At 34.7% G+C, this 27,894-nt stretch overlaps 2 protein-coding genes across 2 annotated transcripts; one reads left to right on the top strand and one right to left on the bottom strand.

Moving 5' to 3' along the window:
* Window positions 1-7,188: 7,188 nt before the first annotated feature.
* Window positions 7,189-9,245, top strand: LOC130985992 (organic cation/carnitine transporter 3-like). The gene has a single exon (XM_057909246.1). The coding sequence runs from the start codon at window positions 7,590-7,592 to the stop codon at window positions 9,141-9,143; it is 1,554 nt and encodes a 517-aa protein (XP_057765229.1). The 5' UTR covers window positions 7,189-7,589; the 3' UTR covers window positions 9,144-9,245.
* Window positions 9,246-14,455: 5,210 nt separating this feature from the next.
* LOC130985991 (NAC domain-containing protein 54-like) lies at window positions 14,456-16,391 on the bottom strand. The gene is made up of 4 exons (XM_057909245.1): window positions 15,955-16,391; window positions 15,609-15,880; window positions 15,100-15,369; window positions 14,456-14,859 (listed from the first exon to the last, which is right to left on the bottom strand). Exons 1-4 carry the CDS (start codon window positions 16,109-16,111, stop codon window positions 14,680-14,682), a joined length of 879 nt encoding a protein of 292 aa, XP_057765228.1. The 5' UTR covers window positions 16,112-16,391; the 3' UTR covers window positions 14,456-14,679.
* Between the last annotated feature and the right edge of the window lie 11,503 nt (window positions 16,392-27,894).

Raw genomic sequence — 27,894 nt, 5'->3', positions numbered from 1 at the left:
TTTCGTACCATATTCTATCGTGTTTATCCCTAATTCTAAAATATTAGGGTGAATTTCAAACACGATAGGAGTGAATTTTAAATTTCAAAATGATTTTTTTTAAAATGATATGGTACAAAACGACGTCGTTTTTGTCATTGCATTTTTAAAAAATAAAATATAAATTACATTGTGACATCCGACGAGCCACATCACATTTTTGGTGGCCGAAAAATAGATGCAGGATATATTTGATAAAAATCTAATAGTTTGAGGGTTTAAAGAACATTTTAAAAGTTTCAAAGTATTTTTGATAAAGTGAGTATATTTGAGAGGTTTTTATGATATTTACCCTTAAATTAATCGTGGTATAACTAAACCCATCCTTAAAAAATCAATTACTTGGATTATATCTGTTAATTTAAGTAGATTGTCATTTAAGGAAAATCAATTACTTGGATTATATCTGTTAATTTAAGTAGATTGTCATTTTGCTGGGAACAGGATTCCATAAAATAAATATAATACACATATACATATTGGTGTTAAAGGTTGAAGCTGTGAGTGGGAAACACTAGGCAGTGGAGCACTACTAATGAACAACTCATATTGCTGTCCTGTCCTAGCTTTCCTATTTGTCCTTAGCAATGGATCTTCCCAGTTTTGGACCAATCTCTAATATTGACACCTACTCTAAAAAGTAAATTTTAAAACGTAAATATGAACTATAAGTATCGAAACTTCAAAGGATAACATTTAATATTTCAAAAAGAAGTAGATTCGTTTGGTAGCAATGACAAAAACAACGGAAAGAATTTCCTCGAGGAAATTCTTGTATCAAATGGTTCAATAAATCAAGATCCATGATATGATACACATAGGATGCCAATGCAGCCCGAAACCCGTGGGCCGACCCGAATAACCCAACAAAATTAGAGGGTTAGGGTTGAAAAATCGCAACCCGAAAAAACCTCCAGCCCGATTAGCTCGCACCCGACTAACCCGGAACCCAATAGGGCTAGCCCGAAAACCCGATGGGCTAGCCCGGTGGGCTGACGGAATTGTGACTGATGCATCCAATTACAACTTCTGCTATGTTTAGATCTATGGTATTTGCTTAAATATATATATGTAGCCTCATTAAAAAAAGTGAAATTAATTAGTTAGAATATATGTGTGTGTGCGCGCGCAATCTCATTAAAAAAAGTGAAATTAATTACAGATTTTTTGTAGAAATTGATTATTAGTATCTCATTTTAAAGGGATACCAATTTTTTTTTTTTTCTGTCAATGAGACGTGCATGACAAATCCACTAATTATTCAGTAATAATCCAGATTGATTCTAGTGCATTGATACATGTTAAATTTTTACTATCTCATTTTAATATAATTTTGTTTATGTAATCTTGAATAGTATCTTATATTTTTGCATTTCATGTTTTGCTATATAATTTATATCTTTAATATCTATGTATATTTTATACATTATACATTAGATCATTAATTATGAATAATAAAATACAAATGATAATTTTATTTTTACGCCTTTAACCTGATTAGCCCGATGGGCTAGCCCGAAACCCGAAAGTTTAAGGTTAGGGTTGAAGATTTACAACCCGAAAAAATCTCCAATCCGATTAGCCCGCACCCGACTAACCCGGAACCCGATAGGGCTAACCCGAAAACCCGATGGACTGGCCTGATTGACATCCCTAGATACACATACACAAGATCTAATACAACAGCCAATTTATCAACAAAATACAAATATATCATCAAATAAAGTTTTGGAATAAGAATCCCACATATTTTATTAAAAATAAAAATTTAAAATGTGGGATATTCAAACGAAGGAAAAATGAATACTATAAATTGGGACAGAGGGAGTAACACATGGAACAATTACGAAAAGTAAAAAACACATATGAATTGATTACTCGAGCTGTCAAGCTAAGAATCTTTTTTCACTAAAGAATTTCTTACAAAAATATTGTGCACTCTATAGTTACAATGAGGACTATTTATAGAAAGAGAAAACCATCTAATAATCAAAATTCTAATATGAATCCTTCTAGGTTTTCACGGCTAATTCCAATCTAATCAATCTCCCACCTGGAAAATGATCTCATATATAATCATCAATTCTAAATTTGTTTCCTACATCTCTGCACAGCAGCGCCAAGCCTTCACCTTTATATTTCTCGAAAGTCACCATTTTAGTAAACATGGATACTAAAAAATCCATTTTATTTAGGGGTTATGGTCAAAAAATACACGAACTTTGAAAAAAGTTATAATTTTTGTTGGAAATATGGTTTTTAGACCATTTCTGGAATTAATTATTTAATTAAATATTTATTATTTAATTGAAATAATTATTGGATGTTAATCTACGTCTCGAGTAGATGAACGTGGTATACTTGAAGTCTCAAATCGATTTCCGGTGAGTGAGATATTGTATATCAAAGTTTGGATGTTGAGAAGGGAAATAACACTTGTGAAGTGTTATTGTCCCACATTGAAAAACAAGGGAAGAATACTCTTGTATAAGAATAGCAATGCTCATGGAGCTAATAACTTGTGGGCTTGCTAGTGGGCTTGGATGAAGGCCTCGCGCCGCCGACGATCGATCGGACGGACGCCGCCGCCGGACGGGTGGTACGGGTACGGGCCGCGTCCAAGTACTTGAATCTTGGCAATTGGTGCTTTGGGTGGTGTTTGGGTCCAAACTATATAATTTTTTGGACAAACTATAATTGTATTTGTTTTTCAGCCCAACAGAAGCCCATTCGTTCAGCCCGCCCAAGCTTTTGAAGAGCTGCAGCAGTTTTCGAAACTGCTCATCCTTTTGAATTCTGGAATTGTTCTGAATTCAAATTGTTGTAACATCCAGACAGTTACATGGTGGATTAATTTCCCATTATGCAGATTGAATTCCCCTCATGGTGAATGGCTTATAAATAGAGGTCTTAGTGCATAAGCATGAACACACGAAAATCTGCACTTGCTCGCTCACTCTCACTGCATATTGCTCAGTTCTTGATCCTATTCCGTTCGCCGGAGCTCGCCGGATTGTGGTGCTACATCCAACGAGACGTCGTCGTTTTACCTTTGGGGAAGATTCGCCAACACCGTGAGCACTACCGGGGCGATAATCTTCTTGCGGGAAGAGTTCCATCTCAACTCGACGCTTTCTCACGTTTGTTTTATTTCCATTGTATTTCCATTATAGTTTCCTTGTTACTTCTAAACTGTTTATTTTCTTAGTTCAGTTTTTCTAGCTTCGATCGTTTAGTTTGAGTTGTAAAAGTTCACTCGACCGTGTACCCAATTGTAACAATTTTTACCTAGCTAAACTTTCAACTATGCCATAAAACACATAAATTTTGTATGTTTGTTGTAATTTTCACCTAAGTTTGACTTTCAACAAAATCTATATAATATATAAAAGAGGAGTTTTCTCTCTCCATCTTTTCTCTCCATTTTTTCTCTCCCTTCTCCTATCAATTTTTTACTATTTTGTTCTCTTTTTTATTTATAATTTTAATTCTTTTCTAAACATCGTCAAATTTATTTTATGAAAAAACATTCAATGTGCATCTTAATTTAAGTTCGGCAGAAGATCTTTAATTCTTTAATATGGTATAAAAAATCATTAAAAATGAATTTAAAACGAATAGGTTATTAAAATTTTAAAATACTTTATTTTCTTTTTCTTTGTTAAAATTTTACAACTTTTTGTTTATGTTTATGTATGAAAATATTTATTTATTTATTATTATTATGTGAAATTCTCTATAATAATAACATGTAATATTAATATTCATTATCAAATTATTTTAAATAATTTAATAACTATAACTATCATTACACTTTATACATTATTGAAAATTACATTTATAAATGTAAACTTTATTTTGCATTTGTTATATTTTATTTTTATTTAATATTTATATTTATTTATTTATTTAAATATATTCACACGGATGGACGTACTAGTTAGAGCTTAATTGACAGTCGAAATTAAGTCAAATATATTATTTTTTGCATTCTTAGACCTCCGAGCTTTTGAATACTCCCCAACATAAGAAGTTAGACCAACATCAGGTGAACTTTCGACTGTCAACTAAGCTCTAATTTCACGAAATTCAAACTCGGATGAAAATTGCAATAAAATATAACTTCATGTATTTTTTTGGCTTAATTAAAAGTTGAAGTAAAAATTACAATTTTTTTCAAAGCTCGTGTATTTTTTTGCTATAATCCCTTTTGTTTATTGCAAGTTTTCACTTGCTCTCGTCCTGCACCTGCCTCGTCTATTCTTTGACATGCGTAAGTAGTGGTTTCCCTGGTTCTTCAGCAATGAGATGTTGATTCTAAATCCTATTGCCATCACCCATGTCAGAAATATGTAACTCAATAACTTGCCTACGTGCACTGTGAGAATCCTGTGCACCCGATTCCTACTGCTATATATTTAGCTCACGTTTGGTTGGGTGTTTTTAGAGGTTGGAAAGGGAATCAAGTAATTGAATCCATTACTTGTTGTTTGGTTTGGGTAATGAGATAATCATTACCCTTACTTAAGGGTAACCCAATCACCCAATTTGTTACCCCTCAAAATAGAGGGGAAACAAAAGAAAGGGATTCCCTTACTAATGATTCATTTCCATTGTTAAACCAAACACTCAATAAAAGTAATGGTTATTGTTACCATTCCACTCCTTTATTTGATTCCATTCTCTTTCCATTCCTCTACTTGAACCAAACGAGCACGGTAGCAATGCAATCTTTTGTATTGATCGCCGTATACAACACTCGTAATTTTAATGCGCTACTCAAGCTTAGGATCAGTGTGTCTGATGTGTTTGTTGAACTTTAGTCCTGATTCGTGCTTTCTCACAATATTCCTAGCATCTTCTTCGCGGTCTTGACTTTTGTTGTGTGGAAAACGATAAACACACCACGCCCATCATCTTTCTGTCCAATAACTTCCACGCATCTTCTTTCATATTTTTGTATTAGTGCCAAGAGATGATTCATATCTTTACCATAAAGATAATCCTCGATTTGCATCTTTTATAACCCATAACTTGTTCCATCAAATTTCTCAACTGGTATCCATCAACCATTGTATCTGCTCCCCTCGAATTTGACACTCTTGATACCACTTGTTAGGTAATAACTCACATTAAAATTGCAAAAAGCTAGAAAAATACATGAAAATTGGCTACTCAATTCAACAATTCGTCTCTACAAGATTGGGTCTCTGACGCTGCCAAATAATTGATCTTTCCATTAAAGAAGTTTTTATGAAAATATTGTGCACTCTATAATTAGGATGTGAGACTATAAAGAGAAATTTCCTAAAAAGTAAGCTTCTTATGTAACTAGAATTCCCCCAAATCTATAAACTCCAATTTTAGGGGGGTGTATTAGTTCATAACTTTAATAGATTTCTACAGACTTTTAAAATCTGGGTGTATTTAAAAATCTACGGATTTTAACATTGGACTGATTTCCATGGATTTCATTCAAAAAATAGGCATGAACAAATCCGAGAAACTGGAGGGCGCGCAAATTGATATCAGCAAATCAAACACATATTCAAATAACTATACAAACCATAGAATTAGAAAACGAATTAGCCAGACATAATCAAACTAACAGAAGACATAATTAATAGAAAAGCAATTGAATAAATAAAACTGATAGAATCCAAAAAGAATTCAGGATTAACAAGATTTGAATCTTCAATCTTGCAGAAAATAAATCTAAACTCTAAAACTGAGAAAATAATAAATTCTAACAGTAGGATATGAAAAGGGTGTCTAATAGGTCAATAAAATTATCTATACATAGGCAAAATGGAAAAATACAGTAGAAAACCCAAAAAAATACAGTTAAAAATCGATATGGACTGAAGATTGGATAAAAAGGACGATCAGGTCCGTCGGTCACCATTTTTGCATAGAAAAGCCATCTTGAAGATCGTCGTTTTTGCCCTACTGCACGAAATTTTTGTTTTGGTCGTATCTCTCTCGTTTGAACTCTTATTTGCGATGTATTTGCGCTCACAAACTCGTATCGAGATCTACAAATCTTATTCGGACCATGTTTCCTATTCAGATTCAATATTTTTGTAAATTTCACCAAACTACGAGTAAAGTATCATATTTAACTAGATAAAACAATTTAAGCACAAAAAAATTATCAAACACTCAATTCCCTATAAAATTAACATCCTAAGAATATTAAAAATCATAAAAAAAAAAATAGTGCTGTCAAATGCATGCGCCAAGCACTTGCTTAGGTATGAGTACCAACACTCACCAGCCACCACCTAACCCTAAGAACTAAACAGAGAAACTCTAAAAGGTTTTAAACCGACAAATTATAACTCGACTACGAACAGAAGAGTGAATCTATCTTTTACAAGCACAATGTATGCATGTGAGACAACAAATAAAACAAGGACTCAAAAATCGCAGCTTCGACTTCAAGTCAGCATAGTATATACTTATGGTTGTTTGGAGAAACCTTAAATATATTTATGCATGGATCGTTTTTTTTTAGTCATGGCCTCAGATGTAGGTGTTTTATCATTGCGTTGGGTAATAATTTAATTTTGTACGTGTTGTTCTTAATTAGTACACTTCTCATATGACTTGTATCATCAGAGAAAATTTTTAACGAGGCCGGTTTTAGACGGATACTCTTTTTCCTATATAAGGTTTTCCCGCGAGGGTTTTCTTATATAGGTTTTAACGAAGTTCGGCCCTTAGTTAGCTGTTTGTGCTCTCAAGGGTTCTAGGTTCTCCTTTTTTTTTCTTCCTTTTTTATATACTACCTATCTATAATTTTGTAGGTGTTTTAAGAAAATTTGTGTGAGAGAAAGAGATCCACAAACGAAGAAAAGTGGAAAAAGTTAATGAGTGGAGAATGGGGCCCATATTTTAGTGAGTGGAGAAAAAACTCATAAATTTACTAAAAATAGATTTGATAACTTTTTGTGAATAAATCAAAATGATAAATTAAGAAAATATTTATTACAACACGGCTCATCACATATTCCATGAATTAGGGGGTGCTTCCAATATGATCTGACGTTAACAGAGAATCTTGTGTAATAAAATTTTATTCTGAGTAGTATCTATCACTATCGGAACCCTACCCAAAAATTTATATTCAAACCACTTAAATAATTAGTGACATAAATGAGCTGATCAAGACCATCTCTCTTCCTGTAACTAAACAAAAAAGATGTGTCTATCTTCCTTCCTCGTGTTCTACTCGTGTCACATTTTTTCATTCGGATGAATCTTAAATCATATTTTCATAAATTCTGCAAATCTTCTTTAATATAATTAATTATGAAAATTTTAGAATGTAAAAAAAAATAAAGCATCTATATATATAGGAAATTCTGAATCATACTGTATTTTGTTTATTTCAGCAGCAAACACACTATGTTTAAAAAACAGCAATGAGCAACAACAACTACCCTAGCACATAAATACTCCATTGTGCATTCAATGGATTCCCCTCTACACACCCACACACCCACACTCTCACCCTCACCCTCCTCCTCAATTAATTCCCAAATCAGATGACGGATCCGCACCCACTTCTCTCCCACACGGCGCCGCCGGAAAAGGGAGCGCCGCCGCAGTACCAGCGCAGCTCCTCCCTCGACGACACCATCGAGCACTGCATCGGCGACTTAGGCTGGAAACACATACTCCAAGCCACCCTCGTCTCCTTCGCCTGGTTCTTCGATGCGCAGCAGACATTCATCAGCGTCTTCACCGACGCCGAGCCCCAATGGAGCTGCGTCGAATCATGCGCCGGCGCCGACCTCTGCCAGCTCCCCGCCGCTGCCTGGGCCTGGGTCACGCCTGCGGACGCCTCCATCATCTCGGATTGGTCCCTCCAGTGCGCCGGCTCCATCGTCAAGGGCCTCCCGGCTTCCTCCTTCTTCTTCGGCTGCCTCGTCGGCGGCTTCGCGCTCGCCACCCTGGCGGACTCCTCGCTGGGGCGGAAGAAGATGCTGGTTTTGTCGAGCCTGCTCATGTCCCTCACCGGCGTCCTCACGGCGCTCTCCACCGGAATCTGGATGTATACGGCTTTGCGATTCGTCAGCGGCTTCGGCCGCGCCACCATCGGCACGTGCGCTCTGGTTCTGTCGACGGAGTTAGTCGGAAAGAAGTGGAGAGAAAACATTGGGATCATCGGATTCATATGCTTCACTCTAGGGTTTCTGTCTCTACCGGTGATCGCATATTGGTCGCGAGATTCTTCATGGCGACTCATGTATCTGTGGACCTGCGTTCCCTCCGTTATTTATTCAATATCGCTCATGTTCATCGTCCCGGAATCACCGAGATGGCTGTTCATCAAGGGCCGCAAGGAAGAATTTGAGGAAACGCTGAGAAGCATGGCCGCGCCGACCAACAGGAGCAGCCTGACACAGAGCTTCTTCAGCCGCTGCGGCGACGACTGGGTGGAGACATCGCAGGAGACCGATATGTTCTCGGCGGCGAAAATCTTGGTAAAGAAAGGATGGTCGTGCCGGCGGCTGGTGTCGATGATGGTGGTGGGGTTCGGCATCGGGATGGTGTACTACGGCATGCCGTTGGGCCTGGGGAACCTATCAGTGAATCTGTACGTTAGCGTGACGCTGAACGCGGTTTCGGAGTTCCCGGCGTCGCTCTTCACGTTCCTGCTCATCGGGAAGCTCAACAGGAAGGGGGCGGTTTTGGGATTGTGTGTGATGAGTGGGATATGCAGCGTGTGCTGCGTGGTGGTGAGCTGGCAGGGAATGCAGATCGTGCTGGAGCTGCTCTCCTTCTTCTGCGCATGCACGGCCTTCGATATCGTCTTGATCTACACGCTCGAGCTCTTCCCCACCTCCGTCAGGAACTCCGCCGTCTCCATGGTGCGCCAGGCGCTCGTCTTCGGCGGCGTGCTCAGCCCGGTCTTGGTGGCGGCTGGGAGGAAGAACAGCTTCCTATCTTACGGCGTGTTTGGGATCGCCATTTCGGTGTGTGCGCTGTTTGTTGTGTGTTTGCCGGAGACGAGGGGGAGGCTGCTGTGTGATACCATTGAGGAAGAGGAGCGCCGCTATGCCACCGCCAACGATGACGGAGTCTATTGTATTTGAAAATTCACTCCCCATTTTTGGGTTTTTCTTTTTTGTTTACTTATTATTATTATTATAAGTGACAAGTCGCGTTTATAGATGTAAACACGTTTGTTTGCTTTACACCGCCGTTTCCCTCTTGTTATTTATTTGTGTTAAATATAGTGTGCTAGTTTTTTTAAAACGAATCACTCCATTAAACAAATGCGGGGATTTGATGAAAAAGAAATTGAGGATCTCATTTCGAGGTCTGCTGAATCCTATTTAAAATACACCGTGCCAGACGGCCACAATTATTAATTGGGAAAAGCTGTTTGGCCATATTATGGCCGGCCATAATAGGGTAAAAATGCCCTCCCCTCATGTATTTAATGCCCTCCCCTCATGTATTTAATGCATTGAGTTTATAAATGCATTGAGTTTAAAGCTATTATGGCCAGCCATATTATGGCCAAATAGCATTACTCTTATTAATTAGTGCTTATTAATTAGTGCTATTTGGTCATATTATGGCCAAATAGCATTACTCTAGATTTTATTGATTCTATTTAAAATTTGTTAGACTACCCCCATCAGTGACTTTCTCTCAACCCAACTTCCAATTAAAATATTCATTTCTCTCTCTTTCACATACACAACCCAACCTTTATCTTAAATCTACTCCCATTAGTGACACTCACATGACCTAAATATTTATTTTTTTATTTTATTTTTATTCTTATTTAGTCACAATAATTTTTAAATATATTTTCAAAATTCAAAAAAATAAAAAATAATAATAAAATCTAAAATTTACTTAATTATACAACAAAAATTACAAGAGTTAAATAAAATTAAAAATACATAAAGTAAATTACAAATACATATAGAAAATTTAAATTACATGTACAATAAATGCAAATTACATATTCAATTAATATTTAAGTTTTTTCAGAATTTTTAATTTATTTATATTACAAATAACTATTACAAATAATATTTAAAATTATATATATAATTAAGTGGCACCCAATGAAAGGGTGCCACGTGGCATTGACACTCCCTTGCCTCAAGGGCGGTGAGCCGCCCAGTGTCATGCAATTGACCTCAATTTCTATTTAATTTATTTAGTTTCATGCTTTGTCTTATATGGTGACACTCCCGTGAGTGTCACCGGTGGGGATAGTCTTAGTCTTAATCAATACGTCATTTAAGTTTATTAATTAAATATTGTTCAAAAAAATTACTCCCTCGGTCCCGCGAAGCGTGACCCACTTTCTTTTTTGGGTTGTCCCACGAAGCTTGACCTGTTTCTAAAAATAGCAAAAAATTTACCATTTATTCACCTTTTCACTTTTTCACCTACCACACTTAACACACAAAATATCAATTTCTTAATTTTCGTGCCGAAAAGAAATGAGTCACGCTTCATGGGACGGAGGGAGTATTAATTAAATACAATTTAATATTTTAATATTAATACAATTAAAATTTCAAATATTAATTACTCCATCCGTCCGCCAAAATTATGTCAAATTGCTTGGGCACGGGATTTAATAAAATTGATGATGATTTTGATGTGGTGGAGAAAGGGTCCCACCACTATATGAGATGTGTGGTTGAAATTGAATTTTGGGTGAATTTTTTTGTAAATAAAGAGTGTTAATAAGGATAAAATATTAAAGAGTATGGTGGGACCATTGCCTTAAAAAGAAAGTGACATAATTTTAGCGGACACCCGATATAGTAATTGTGACTTAATCTTGGAGGACGGAGGGAGTATTAAATTAAATATTTAAATATATTAAAGATAGTGGAGCCCGGCTCCAAGATAAACCAAGACCACTTCTTTAAAAATATTGGTCCCGAAGTATGAAAATTGAATTATTTCAATTAGTTAATGCATTTACGTGCAACAAATTATTGGAGCATATGTAACATGAAATATATTTTAATATTTAAAATATATTTAACCTGCAAAACGCGTGCAATTAACAATTCACAGAGATTGGAATTCTTCATAATATCAAGTTGGATCGACCATTTGTTGCAACCAATGACGACCGGAAAAACTTTCATTGGAGATGCTATATAAATATTGTTTAAAATTTAACTACAGTTCGAACTTCTCCCAAAAAAACTACGTACAGTTCGAACTTTGTGACAAATTAAGTTTTAATAATTATGGTATTCGTGTATAGAAGATAAACTGTTTTGTGAAAATTCTTATTACATTATTATCCTCCAAATCTTACTAATTTTTAATTTTGCACAATTACATTTAATCTTGTAATTATATATACTTTGTGACCCTAAACTCACGAATGAGATTCAGTGTACCACACTTTATGTCCTAACTTTGTATTTTTCTATAAATAAATGCATTTAGTCCTCACAATAATATGGCTCCTGCAGATTTTTATTTTCTATTATTCTCTTCTTCTCTCTACTTTATAACACGTTATAGATGTGATTGTTCTACAACACAAGAGTTCTACCTTTCTTCATTATTATTTGGTTAGACTATTTCAAGGTAATACTTTATTTTCTAATAATTTATTTTCGTTTGATATTAAATTGTTTGAAGTTTAGATGGATATAGCATATTCTTGATTCTTAAATTATTGATTAATTAATTTTGCCCCATTATGATTTCAAATACATCTTTTTGTATTTCAAGTTTTTGGCCGAAACTTTGAAATGATTAAATACGTTTAGAATATTAATTATAGTAAATTGTGATTTTATTCAAAAAAGAATGAAAAAATCAAAAGAAAACTCCTGAAAACCTAAAAACACAGACAATGGGTTGAACCTCATTAAAACGAAAAAGATTTTCAGCAAAATCAAAGAAAAGATAGCGAATATGAGCTTCAGATTAGCCATAACTTTTATCAGTAGTACGTAGAATCTACATGATTTCGATCATATTTAAAATAATACTTATACTTCACTAACAATTTTATTTATATTTTATTAGAATTCGTGTTGTTGACGCATAAATATTTTGTGAATGGAGGTATTATTAATATTACAAATTAGTTTGTTATGTAGTATAATTTTTTTAATTCAGTTGTGGCTGGGGCTGTCTGGAGGTGGTTGATGTCGTGTCGTTGCCGGATCCTTGGGCGGGCTTTTTTGTTTGTTTTGTGTCTTCTTCGTTTTTGTTTGGTCGTTTTTGTTGGTTTGTTTTGCTGTGTCCGGGAACCGAGCTGCTTAGGGGTGATGGTTCGACCGGAATCTCTGAAGCTGTCTCACTTCCGTTCCCCACAGCTTCTTTTCCTAGAAGAGTACTCTTTTTCCCTTTGAAGGTTTTTTCCTTACAGGTTTTGCCTTAAAAGGGTTTTAACGAGGCTCGGCCCTTAGTTTGCTCTCTGTGCTCTCAAGGGTTTTAGGTCTTTTTTCCTTCTTTTTTAATAAAACTTTATTTTAATAATAATTTTTTTAATTCATCAGTTCGATGAGATATGTTCATTTTCTTTGGTCTTAATTTTCATTCGAATTATAAAGTCAACAGTAAATATAAGTTCAAGTTATATTTATATATTTGTATTTGGTTAAAAAGTAGTAGTAACTATTTTTTAATCTATACTATATTAAAAAGGGAGTTTCCAATTTGAAATTGATTTAGGTGGCAATTTTGTGAATAACAGAAAAATTAAAGTCAAAAGTTCAAACTCAAATTAATATTTGTAAATTTTCACATGCACATTTAATTATGTGTAGATAACTGCCATTAACTTCTTTTTTTAAGAAACAACCATTAATTTTTTCATTTTTTTAAAATTGTAAAATTCGATTAATTGTAAAATATTTAATATGCATATCAAATTAAAGATCACGATAAGAGCTTTAATTTAATATATTTTATGTAAATATATGATTTAAAATGTACAAATTAAATTTGTTTAAATATTAATTTTTTTTATAAATTTCTCTCTCCTCTCTCATCTTTTTGAAAAAAAATGTATTTTTAATTCTTTTCTATTAGTATTTTTTTATTTATTTTTAACTTATTTTTTTTGGCTTTTCATATATAATATCAAATTTTATAATTTTAAATTCTTTTTAATTTTTTAATATTCAATTCTAATATATTTATAGTTAAAAATAAATTTTATTATATTTATGAGTATGATAATTAAATTAATATTATTTTTTCCGATTTTACTGGCTACCGATGTACACAGTTTTTGACTTCTTGCTGCAAATTAAAATCTCGAGATGACTTTGTCCTCGTTTTGCTAAAACTCTATATAATTTGCATTTAAGTTCTATACCAGCATTCACTTTAACAGGCTGACCATGCCTTAATTACAAAATTAATTTTCATTTCACCCAATCAATCGACACCAACTACGACCTCGAGATGACGAGTGGATCATTTAGATCCCTTTTTAGATAGTACTATATAAATTTAGATTTAGACCATATGTGTTCACGTGGACATCCAAGGTGCCAACTTCTGTCTATAAACATTAAACAATGAAATTTAGAGTTCAAACCTCGTCACTTTTCCTCCTTCAAATCCAAAAATTAAAAAAAATATAAAAAACACGTCATGTGACAGAAGTTTTTAAAGATAAAAATATATGAAGGAGTATATTATTGTCGCTTAAAATTTTGATGATTTAGGATTTTTCATATTTTTTAAGTTCTTTAATGTATTTTTAATATGCATAAGGGTTGAACATAAATATACATAATGTTGCACACAAATATGCATAGATAATATTTAACCTATTACCTATAATGTTGCACACAAATATGCATAGATAATATTTAACCTATTACCTTAATTTATTATTCATCTTCTCTTTTCCCTACAATCTGTTCATCTATTATGGGTGTTGTTGTCGTTACGTCTGAGTGTAGAGGATATATGACGACGATGGCGGCGTGATGGGTGGTGCTGTTGATGTCGACCAAGCAGGGAATTGGGGTGATGATGACGACAATAATGGCGTTAGGCTATTGTTGGTTGTGAGTTGAAGGTGGGGCAGGCGGCGGCTAAGTTTGCCATTGATGCGAGTTGTTTGGCGGATAATAGAGACGAGTAGTAGGCGATGGCGACTGCATCGGTGACAGGCGCTTGACTCGCACTCCTCGAGTGGGTGGCCATTTTTTTGTGAGTAACAAGAATAATGAATAAATTAATAAAATTTATGAATAAAACATACAAATAGTTATATTTAATTAATATAGTGAAATTTTTGTCTCCTCCAAGATTTAAACTCATGTGAAAATGATTATTCAATTATTCGCGTAAATATCAAGATTCAATTATAAAAATAAAATGTTCATATTAAGACATGACACTTTACTAATCGCAGCTAAACAAACAACAAATTCTCTTTAAAAACAACGAGAGAAGCCATTTATAAAACTCTGGACTTGCCCGCAAAAATTACAAAGGAAAAAAAAAAAGATACGTTAGCACAAAATTATCTTAATTCTTCCATATCCTTACAAGTATAAATTAAAAGAGCAAACCAAAAAAAATGAAATATATATGTAATTAAAGAACCCCACCCCAATCTCATTCGTCTGTAAATTTGAAAACATTACAAAGTGTAAGCTAATTCGATCCTGCATAATTGTCGTGTGTAGAGCACACGGCATAAATCTCATCTAGAGTTGCAATGCCGTTGAGACATCTGTCGGAAGCCACGTGATCGCCGCTCAGATGATCTATTTGTGGGAAGTCGTCCACCCCCAGCGCCGGATACCACGATTCGTAGAATATACCTGTATAGTCCTGCACATTTTTCATTTATTATTATTTCGATTTAATTGGAAAGACATTTTAGGCAGTCAAAAGAATTTATGGGAAATGGTGAGGATAAAAGCGATTGGATTCATGAGTTTCGGAGTTATTTTGCAGGCGTGCTTTAGGGAAAGATATGTTGAGTTCATCGCTCTCTACTTTTCCTCACTTTTATAATCGAAACAGATCCATCAATATTCCTGGGACCATCACCATCATCTAGCTAATTACCTGAATATTGAAATCTGATATGTTTTGGGTGGCATCGTAATAAAATTGGTCGACGATGGAGCTGTTGACTTCATCTGATGCGATCTGAGGCGTGGAGGAGACTACGGCAACGCCAGGTGTGGTTTGTGTGACGTCGGAGGAGGATCCCTCGGTTTGTTTGGCGGATGTTTCCGGCGTGCTGTCGTCGTCCCATATAACGCCTGATTCTTGTTTGCTCGTCTTTGTTATGACTATGTTTTTCTTCAACACCCGACAGAGTGCATAAGAATCCTGTAATAAATGTAAAATTGCTTCTTCACAATGAGTATAAATTAAAGGAATGGAATTTCAAAAAGGAAAGATCGTCATGTCATATATACCCTACATTACACGCACTTTAACTAGCTCACATCTTTCCTTTTCATTTTTTTGCCTGGCTTATCTTTCAAAGTTGTTAATTATGTAACTAAGGTTGTTCCAATTTTATCATGCGAATTCATACACAATTAATTAAGTAAGAATGTAGCAACCTTGAGAGTAGATGTGGAAACAGAGTCGATGAGGCGATACTCGTGCATTACCCAGTCAGTTCTAACGCCATGAGGCGCTCTCCCTCTGTAATACACCAATGTCTTCTTCATGCCCACCGCCCGTTTTTGCGAGTGCACCGTCCGGTCTTTCCCCGTCGCCTTCCAGTACCCTGAACGCGTCGCGCGATTTGTTCGCGACCCGTTCGGGTACTTCCTGTCCCGTGGCCCGTAGAAGTACCACTCCATGTCTTTGCTAGGCAAGAAGGATTTATCTACCAAATCAAACATTGCATGTTTTAGTATGCAATAATTTGCACACCGCATTAAAATATATAATTCTTGTTACCTGGTAAATCCCAGGGTTCACATTTGTAGAGATCAACCTCAGGGATGACTTCAAGCTCGATGGTTCCGCCGTTGATCTTCCGATCAAGATAGTAGGCCACGAGCTCCTCGTCCGTCGGATGGAACCGGAATCCTGGAGGAAGTGTCATTGGCCCCATTATTATTGTTACGTAGTAGTATTTATATAGATATGAGAGTTTTAAAATTATTTTGGTGAAGGGAGAAAATGTGAAGTGGTGAAGACAAATCTGAGCTCTGGGGTTGGACGACAATGGAGTTGTGTTATATATCTATATGTATATATAGTATAGCCCACTATTGAGGATCAAAAGCCATTAAAGTGGTCCTCGTCATCCTATGTCTTTTTTGCATCAACCATATAGTTTTTTAGTCTCTTTCCATTTTTTTATTTTTCCACACTATCCAACTGTTTAGTTTAGGTTCACACTGCAAAAATAAGGCATCAATGTTGCTTGTATGTATAAACCAATATTAACAATTATACATATGTGCTGTATTCTTAACTCTACACACAACACACACACATTGTAAGAAGATTAATTTTAAGGTAGACAAAATGAATTAGAAGTTACACTGCAGAATCACTAATTCTACATATATATAACTCTTTATTTAATTTTTACCTTATCAGATGTATTTTACATAAGATCAGATAAAGTGATGAGAAGATGATATAGGTATTGGGATGAGAGAGAGTGGGTAGCTTTACAAGATTCTGGGGAGGTATGATTGGGTGAGGTGTGTGAAAGCAGAGATGGAGAAGAAGAAGCTTTCAGTGCTTTTGTCTGCTCACAAACTAACAAAAATGAGGGGGCCCGCAGAAAGGCTGCATGGGCCACCCCCCTTCCCCACAAGCACGCAATACCCCACCCCAACCCACCCCCCTTCCTTTTTCTCTCAATCTCAGATCACTTGTAAAATGTGAACATTACACCTCGCGTATTCCATGAGTATTCTACACTATACAATATTTTACTGCTCTATACATACTGTTAATTCAGCTTATGTACGGACAACTATACACTTCTGCGCAAATTATTAGAAACTGCAGATGCTAGGCTTGAAGATATGCATCTATTTTGCGGCGTCTCTCATGTGCAGGAGCAGGACCCATCTCTCTTCACTGTGTGAAACATATGACAAGAGACATTACTAATGTTTTATTGATATATAGATATAGCTTCAAGTTTAATGGATTTTCTTCTTATACGCCTTAATTATGGCTCCACTCAATTTTCGTAGCTTCAACTACAAATTAAGGGAATGGTATCTTTTAAATTTCATCACTACAAGAAAATGCGGCCCAAACGACCGAATTTTCGATCGCAAAACACTAAAAAACAACCGTTAACCGTCGCAACGACTAAATTAACGATCGAAGGAAGGACTCATTGTTTGTATCATCGTTTGCTCCGTTAACGACCGTTTTTATTTAGCCATTAAAATTAACGGTCGTTTTTTAAAAACAACGACCGTTTTTCGATCTTTAAATATTGAATTTTGTCGGATATTTACGACACTTTAAAGGAAAAACAACCGAATGAACGGTCGTTAACTAATAATCGTTACATTTCGGTCGTTAACTGTCTGCAAATAATAACGACCGCTTCTCGTTCGGCCGTTAACTAATTTTTTTATTACGATATATTTTACAGTAGCAACCGAAATTTTCGTATCGTTAATTAATTTTTATTTATTATATTTTATTTTCCTGTTTTGTATAACAAAATAAGTAACACAAAATTAAATTATAACAAATATAGCACTCGTAATCCAAAATGCATAAAGGTAGCAATATGTCCACAAGTTTTAAAATCCATAATTAAAGGATTCAAAGTATGTATCTAGTAATGTCTAAATAAAACGAGCTAATCAGAGATTAGGGTGAGACTGATCGAAGGCATCAAAGGAGGAATGTCGATATATATGCATGAGCTGCGCGATCCGCACCTGCATTTCCTCCATCTTACAGTTCATGTCCTCCTCTTTTTGTTTCCTTTGCTCTAGCTCCTCCTTCAACGTGGCGAGCTGAGCTTGAAGAGCAGATGAGGGAGAAACCTAGAAGGTGCTAGTGGACTGTGTGCTAGATCTGCCAAGGGAAGATATGATCTTCAACATCATCATACCTATAACCCCATATACACACCCCCTCGAGTTAGGAGTGACGACCTCGCGATTCTTTTTATCCACGTCCTGTGTAGCATGTAACTCCGGCCAACCGTCTCTCGGCGTCCTCCTACAATATAAACACAGTTAGAATAGTTGTAAAATATTTAATCAATTTTTCCTTTTTATTTTAATTAAAACCTCTACAAGAAAAGTAAAAATGATACTACATCCTCCGTTCACGATAACTATATATGGTTTTTTTGTCATTTTCGTTCGTTCACGATAAGTATGGTCTTTAAATTTATTTTTGCTGTCATTTACGTACACATAATATTTACAAAAAAATCATCTCACAAATAATTTCTTAATTACTTTACAAATGAACTTTAGTGATTTTATTTTTCTACGTCATACACATCTTACAATATTTTCTTAAAACTTTTGCGTCATCTAATTCATATTAAATTTAATGTGGATGGAGGGAGTATTATGTTTGGACCAACAGAGCCGATAAAATGGGATATGGAATTTTTTATTATATTTTAGTATTATATCTCATGTTTCAGTACTATGGATGCATGTATACATTGCCATGCATAAAGTAATAAGTACACCGATAATGTGTATTGGTGTAGTGAAATATGAAATGTGACACGAAACTATTGAGTAGAACCAAACTGTCAATAGTGGGAGATTTGGCTCGTTTAACTTTTGTGAGAGGTTTAACTCATTTAACTGTCTATTGAGATAGTGGTTAGAAATCAGGAGTACAAACATCACCAACGCAATATATTTAGTGGGAATTATTACATATAACCATTTCCCATAAAAACATAAGTTTTATAGCCCCACTTTATAATACATAAGTTAAACAACCATTTTAAGCTTAAAAGACTATAATACCCTTTGATTTTTTATATTTTTATTTCATATTTATATTTATTTAAATTTTACATTTTATAACACATTTTTTATATTTTTATTTTTACATTTTATATATTATTTTTATACACATTTCTTTTCTTCTTCATGTTTCTTCTTCACATTGCCGCCATCCGTCGGCGGCCCGTTGCCATTCGCCCCCCGGCCCCCGCTGCCGCCAGCTCGCCGCAATCCACCCATGCTGCCGCCGGCCCGTCGCCGTCCGCCCTTGCTGCCGCCGATCCGTCGTCGTTCGGCCCCACTGTTTCCTTTAAAATTGGCCATGGCTGATTTTCGAGCTCTACCATGGCTGCCAAACCCATGAATCACGCCTCTCTCTCTCTCTCTAGCCTAGAATCAAGTCCAAAATCTCTCCAAATCACATCTCTCTTTCTCTCTACCTTAGAATCACGTCCCAAGCTCCAACCCACGTTTCCCAAGCTCTAATCGAAGTTGCATTGTTCAAACCCTCGCGTCCAGTACTCGATCGAGTACTCGATGGAGTACTCGATCGTCCATCGAGTACTCAATCGAGTACTCGATCGAGTATTCCATCGAGTACTCGTCAGATTTTTTTTCCTCTTCTCTTTTTTTATTATTGTTTTTGGGAAGTTGGTGTTAAATATGTATTTTGTAATGTATAGGTCATTACAATTTGCAATATTGGTGGATGTCATTGAGTATCTATACGCATAGTCATGAATGACTGGAAGATTGAGTTATATAACTATACGTTTTGTTTGAAAACTAAACTATTTTGATTTTAATTTGAATTTATTTGTGGTGGATTATAATATTTGATGATTGGATGATAATTTTATATGATTATCATATTTAATGGTGCGATCAAAATTAGCGCAGGCGTATAATAGTTAATAATTATATGTAAAATAAGTGTATAATTAATTAATAATTACATGTTTTATAATGACAATACTTAAAAAACGAACAATCTTTAATCTTAGTGAAAAAAAATATATAACATATATTATAATCACAATAATAACTGGAAAAAAAATCATCATTGTTTTTCAGTACTCGATGGTGTTGACCATCGAGTAGTGAAGAACAATCTTCAATTTTGTCACATGTGTCACATGTTGAAATGAAAAATGTAATACCGATAATAATTATCATCCATCGTGTTTTATAATAGCCAAATACACTCTCGTTGGTGTTACAAACAAGCAACATGAACTGAAAACAAAATAATTGAAAGAAAACCATCATTGTTCTTCACTACTCGATGGTTTACTCGATGACGTTCATCATCGAGTACTCCATCGTGTAGTGAAGAACAGTCTTTAATTTTGCCCATTTTCTCGAGATTTGTAATTATATGAAGCGTTTCGCCGGTCTCACTGATGTTACAAACAAGAAACGTGGATTGAAAGCACAATAATTGAAAGAAAATCATCATTGTTCTTCACTATTCGATGGTGTACTCGATTGTGAATACCATCGAGTACTCCATCGTGTTGTGAAGAACAATCTTCAATAACGTGATTGTGCAAAATTCAATGAAAAATGAATTGAAATGTAGTATATATACTACATAAGAGATAGTGTGGACTTTTATTTTGAAAATCAAAATATGCGTCACATGCTCAAATGAAACATGTATACCGACAATGATCATCATCTATTGTGTTTCATAATTGCCAAATATATTCACGTTGATGTTACAAATAAGAAACCTGGATTGAAATCTCAATAATTGAAAAAAAACCATCAATGTTCTTCACTACTCGATAGTGAACGCCATCGAGTAGTGAAGAACAATCTTAATTTTGCTCTTTTTTCGATATTTATAATGATATGAAGCGTTCCGTTGATCTTAAGTAACGTGTTTATGCTAAATTTCATGAAAATAAACATATCAAGTGTATTTAGCTAACTTGAGTAAATGATTGAAGTGTAGTATATCTACTACATAAGAGATAGTGTAGACTTTTATTTTGAAAATCAAATTATGTGTCACATGTTCAAATGAAACATGTAATACTGATAATGATTATCATTTATCATGTTTTATAATAGGCAAATATATTCACATTGATGTTACAATCAAGAAACGTGGATTGAAATCATAATAATTGAAAAAGACCATCATTGTTCTTCACTACTCGATGGAGTACTCGATGGTGAACACCACTGAGTACTCCATCGAGTAGTGAAGAACAATCTTTAATTTTGCTCTTTTTCTCGAGATTTGTAATGATACGAAGCGTTCCGTCGGTCTTAAATAATATGTTTATGCTAAATTCAACGAAAAATAAACATATTAAGTGTATTTAGCTATTACACTTGAGTAAATGATTGAAGTATAGTATATCTACTACATAAGAGATAGTGTGAACTTTTATTTTGAAATTCAAAATATGTGTCACATGTTCAATTGAAACATGTAATACCGGCAATGATTATCACACCTCGTGTTATATAATAGTCAAATATACTCTTATAGACGTAACAAATGAGAAACGTGTGTTGAAATTACAATAATTGATAAAAAAAAATCCATCATTGTTCTTCACTACTCGATCGAGTACTCGATGGTGAACACCATCGAGTACTCCATCGAGTAGTGAAGAACAATCTTCAATTTTGTTATTTTCTCTTTTTTTTTAATGATATGAAGCATTCCGTCGATCTTAAGTAACGTGCTTATGCTAAATCCAATGTAAAATAAACATATTGAGTATATTTAACTATTGCAATAGAGTAAATGATTGAAATGTAGTATATCTACTTCATAAGACATAGTATGGACTTTTATTTTCAAACTTAGAATATGTGTCACGTGTTCAATTGAAACATAGATTTCCGACAATGATTATCACACACCGTGTTATATAATAGTCAAATATTATTTCGTTAACGTTACAAACAAGAAACGTGGGTTGAAATCACAATAATTGATTAAAAAATCATCATTGTTCTTCACTACTCGATCGACTACTCCATCAAGTAGTGAAAAACAATATTCAATTTAGCTATTTCTCTCATTATTTTTAATGATATGAAGTGTTCTGTCGATCATTGTTTTTCACTACTCAATGAAGTACTGGATGGAGAACGCCATCGAGTAGTCGGTCATCGTGTAATCGAGTAGTCGGTCTACTCGATGGACTACCGAGTACCGTATCGAATAATGATTTTTTTTCATTGTTTAGAGTACAAACGATGTAACATTTTATTTGTTAATTAATCCAAAAAAATAATACAAAAAATATTATTATTTTTCATTACTCGGTGGTGTACTCGATGGAACCATCGAGTACTCAGTGTACTCGATGGCACCATCGAGTACACGATCGAGTACTCGGTGTATATCTTGCACAATTTTCAATTTTACTTATTTTCTCGAGATTTATAATCAAAATTATGTTGCATTTAATTATTAACGAATTATACGCTTGTGCAAATTATAATCGAACAATCAAATATAATAATCAACTAAATTATTATCCAATCATCAAATATTATAGCCAACCTTCTACGCACTCAAATCAATGCATATAGTTACACAATGAAATCCAACATTACAAATTGCAATAATCTACACATTACAAAACATATATTTGGCGAAGGAAAAAAGAGAAGAGAATAATTTCTGGCGAGTACTCGATGGAGTACTCGATCGTGTACTCGATGGAGTACTCGATCACGATCGATCGAGTACTCCATCGTGTACTCGCGATAGACAACAGCTGGGCGGCGGATTGCAGCAGCAGGGGCTGGACTTTAAGCCCTAGTTTGGCGGTGGAGAATGGGGCTTCAGCGGCGGACAAGGGTCGGCGACAGGTTGGACGACAAGGGCTGGACCATGAGCCCTAGTTTGGCGGCGGAAAATGGGGGCTTCGGCAGCGGCAGACGTTGACGGGGGAGTTTGTGCGTGAGCTGGGCTTCGATGACGACGGAGCGACAGTGCGAAGCGTGGCTGCGCTTCGACGGCGGCGACGGGTCGGACGACGGAGTTGGGCAAGCGAATTTTTTTCTGGCGAGCTATGACTGTCAATTTCAATTTTGAGAAAGAGAGAGAGAGATGAAGAGATTGTTTGAAATTCTATTTTGTGGAAAGAAAAAGGAAGGGTATAATAGTATTTTCAGCAAAAAAAGGTTATGTAACTTGTGTATTGAAAAGTAGGGCTATATAACTTATATATATATAAAACATGGCTATAAAAAGATTTGCCTCATATATTTAAGTCCATAATATATTCAGCTAACGATTTTCGATTTCCCTCGTCACAAAATATTAAATATTTTTAATAATTCCTTTTCGTATTTAATTGTGTATTATGCTATGGATAAATAATGAAACTATATATATACACGCATGATTGTATTTTTAATAGATAGATTACGACATTGATTTATGATTTTTTTTTTTGACGGAATCTATTGTATTCTAAGTAACAGCTCTAATTAAAAGTTTTTTAAAACCGGATACAATTTATATTTGAATTCTATAAAATCTTATGGACAGATGATGTCTATTTCACAATTTTGGCGATAACATCATAAATAAACATAATACTACCATTCCATCAAAAAAGAAAAAAAGAAAGAAAGAAAAAAAAATAATACTATGATTGGTAGAGTTGTTACTTCGATGATGGGAGTGTAAATTTTTTGACGACAAGTGAGATTGAATTGAACATTGCTTGTTTTTTATCAGCTAAATCAGACTCTTTGGCCACTAAATCGCCTACATGGAGGCCCCTCTTTGGCCCCTCTTTCAAACTGCTCATTCTATTTAATTAAATGGCACATTGGAGAATACACATTAATTATGTTCTTGTAAACGAGGTGGAGATACTCTTTTGCCATTGATCCACCTAGTAATTCGAGAAATACAATTCGATTCTTTTATAGTATTTAAATTATAAAATATTGAAGGTGGAGTCGAAGGGGATGCATAAATTTTAAACACACCTTTAATTTTTTTTCCTATTATTAATTTTATTTCTTTCTCTATATTTTTAATTACTTAGTTTTATTTTCTAAAGAAAAAATAAGTAGATACACGGTTTTGTATTTTATATGATTTTCAATTATAATAGTGCAATTACGATGAATAAAAATATATTGATTCATATTACAACAAAAATTTTAAAAGTTAAATTTGTAAATGAATAATTAGTTATATATATTAAAAGTATAATGTTTTTATAATTTTTATTTATATATGTGTATGAAAATATTTATTACGACGCCTACTACTCTATAATATTAATGTGTATTGTTAATTGTCATTATCAAACAATTTAAATATTTTATAGATAATAATAAATACTATATATATACACATATTCAAAATTATATTCAATTAACTCTTACAAAACTTTAAATTAGATGTTTTTAAGGAAAATTAAAATTATATATGAATTTAAATAAGTACGTTTGAAGGAGAAATTTAGGCAAAATAATATTTATTAAAAATACACGGTGGCAGCCGAAATTGACACCTAAACACATTTATGGCATGTGAAAAAAAAAAACAAAAATTCCCCCCCCCCATCGTCTTGCCCCTTCCCCCACCCCCCAAACCCTAATTTTCCCTCCCCCATCCGTCGGCGCTGGCGCTGCTTGCCGCCACCACCTATCATTCTCATATTCACGATACTCAGCGATGTAAAGGCGTGTATGATAATCTACACCCCAAGCAAATCGAGGCCGAGATCTGGCCCCAAAACGCCGACCAAGTCCACCGGATAATCGACATCTACAAGTCCAAGGCCAAGGTTCTCGGAAACAAGAACTTCGGTATCCCCGATTTCTTCCACGAAAGGAAAAGGAAAATCGAGGAGGAGGTCGCCAAACTGCGCAGGAAGATCTTGGAGGTCAAGTATTCCACGGTGCCCGCGCTGCTCAACGTTGCCACAGAAACTCAACTCACACATTTCTCTCTTCTCCTTGCCGATAAGGCTAAATATGTCAAATCTCGACTTCAAATGTTGAGGAATAGCAAGCAGGCTGCAGCCGGTGGTTGCGGCAGGGGGTGGCACCGGCAGGTGGAAGAGGGGAAATTAGGGTTTGGGGATGGGGGAAGACGATGGGGGGAGTGGATTTTTTTTTCACGTGTCATAAATGTGCCTAGATATCAATTCTGGTTGCCACCGTGTCAGCATCGGCGTAAAAAAAAATCGGTCACCGGACTAAAATCAGACAAAAACAAGAGGTTATGGATATAAAAGTCAATTTTTCAGATCTGGTGCAATATCCAATTTCTTGAACAACGTGGCAATTAGCCATTTTTAGTAATAGCTTTCCATTAATTTAGTTTAAGGTCTTCATAATTGATGTTAATTCAATCAAAATACTATTGTTATACATAATTTACTTCTTTCTTCTATAAAAAAAATTATCATAATTTTATTTTAGATTCATTCACAAAAAAATTACCACGTCCATTTATAGTAATAGGGTCCATACATTTCACATTAACAAAAAATATGTTATTAATGAAACTCTTACTCTATTTTATAATTATTTAATTAAAAATTATATTTATAATGAGCCTTTTTACTCCCTACAATATTAGTAACTATTATATTAAAATTTGTTTTATTATGGTAAATTTTTTTAATGAAAGGAGGAAGTAATTAACGAATGAAAATAGGAGATGGGGTCCATTTATTATCAAAACTTTACAATATCCCAAAGTAGTAAAAAACACTTTGATGATTCAACAGTTGAAACTACCTGGCAACCCATCACCCCCTTGCTTTTGATTTTTTCCTGTCCACTAATCTCTACTTTTTCTTTTATGTTTTTAACTTCTTTTAGTTCCCTTTCTTTAAAATATCATTTTCACAACCCCTAAAGGATAGTATACTAACAAACTCTATAATCATTACATTACCCTATCTTTGACTGGTCCCACCCCTTCTCTATCCGCTCTTTCCTTTTTCTTTTTTCCCCACAGTACTTCTACTGTACACATATGTATTATCACAGACATATTTATGCATCATCTTTCATCTAAGTTTATCTCACCAAAAGATATGAAGGAAATATTTCCCAAAACGTCACATTATTTTATGTTTTATAATAATATCATGTTCCGTTTGAACGACGTGGAACATATGTTATACTTATTGCCACATCCTCATGTAAGATGTAACATTGATATTGTTCGTGAATATATATAGAAGCAAATGTAGTCAAATGATCATAATGATGATTGAAAATTAATTTTTGGTTCTTAATCTTAAAACATCAAAATATGACAATTAATTAGGTGGTATGCCTAATTTGCCCTATTTACTCAGCCGCTGAGGTGATTGCGCGACCGTTGGATGATTGCGCGGCCGCTGGAAGCTTATAGGTGGGTTGCGCGCCCGCTGCGCGTATGGCACTTATGGCACTAATAGTGCCATAAGTGCCATACGAATCATTTCATTACTTGATTTTATTTTAGATTTCCGTTGGCATAGTGCCATAAGTGCCAAAAGAACAATTTTAAACATTTCCCCGTATGGTTTAAATGTTCCATTTAGGGTTTAGATTATCCATTTAGGGTTTAGATGTTCGATTTAGGGTTTAGATTATCCATTTAGGGTTTAAATGATCCATTAATTTATGATTTCTAAATTCTATTACTGTTGTTTCTGTTGCACGTATGACACTTATGGCACTATTAGTGCCATAAGTGCCAAAAGGACCATTTTACTTGTTTTTATTTTGGATTTTCGTTGGCACTTATGGCACTCTTAGTGCCATAAGTGCCAACGGAAATCCAAAATAAAACCAAAGTAAAATATTGACACTTATGACACTAATAGTGCCATAAGTGTCTAACCCGATCCGGCACGCGACCTGCGTGTCTGATCCTATCCGGTCCGCCTCATTAAGGGTAAAAACGTTCAAATTAATAAAAATGGTCAAATTTTATATTTTTTTAATGTGTGGCCATAAATTGTGTTTTATGCTTCATTTTGGCTATTTCAAAATTTTACTCATATATATATATATATGCAAGAGCATAAGAGTTTTATATCCAAACGGTCTTGTTGAAATTCTGACGTTGAAATATAAACTTGTGATATTATTAAAAAAATGTTTGAAATGTTATGCATGAGTTATGATATTAAAAAAAAAAGATGTTGTATCAATTGGATAAAAATTAAAAAAAACATGACATTACATTAATGAAAAAACAATTAAACATTGTGGCATTAATTTTCTGGTATTCCAAAAAAAATTGGAGGCTAATTAAAGAAAGAGGTAATTGCTCCTAAATACATTTTTTTTTTTTTTGCAATTAAATTCAAATTTTCAGAATATAGAATTAAGGCATTAATTTTCCAAATCCCCAATTTTCCCCTAAATCCCCTAGTTTTACAATTTCCCCATTCGCAACAAATTATCGAACGGACGGATCTTTATCGGCTTGCGCTAAACCCGATCGTTGGCCTCCTGACATCATTGATCGCAACCTTCCCTCACTAGATCCCACGAAAACAGCAATTTCCCATCGCCCCTGCAGTTCTACCATAATCAACAACACGACAACAATAAATGCACTTAAACCAGCCAAAAAAGGATTATATCAACTAAGTTTTCAGCACAGTAGGCCATGGATAAAGAAAGCAACCCACGCCAAATGCATAATGAATAATTCAAATTGCCGGCTTGTTCACTTTAATTGAGTTTGTGAAATCTATGCAAATTAGCAGTTGATGTTAGAGGAAAGATCGCAATCTAAGTTAAATCAACGACGACACGTTCGTCTCCCTGCCTGATTAATTTGTTTCGTGCGCTAAATCCTTGGTCGCCGGTTCGTCGCGTGCGCTGGAGCCTTCGTCGCTGGTTCGTGTTGGTGTAATCGCTAGAGCAAGTGTAATCGCCGGAGCTGGAGCCTTTCTTGGTGTTGGTGTAA

The sequence above is a fragment of the Salvia miltiorrhiza genome, chromosome 5 (genome assembly GCF_028751815.1).
Source record: "Salvia miltiorrhiza cultivar Shanhuang (shh) chromosome 5, IMPLAD_Smil_shh, whole genome shotgun sequence".
NCBI classification, from domain to species: Eukaryota; Viridiplantae; Streptophyta; class Magnoliopsida; order Lamiales; family Lamiaceae; genus Salvia; species Salvia miltiorrhiza.
Note: the sequence above shows the minus strand (reverse complement) of the source record. Positions and strands in the feature narration are given on the sequence as shown.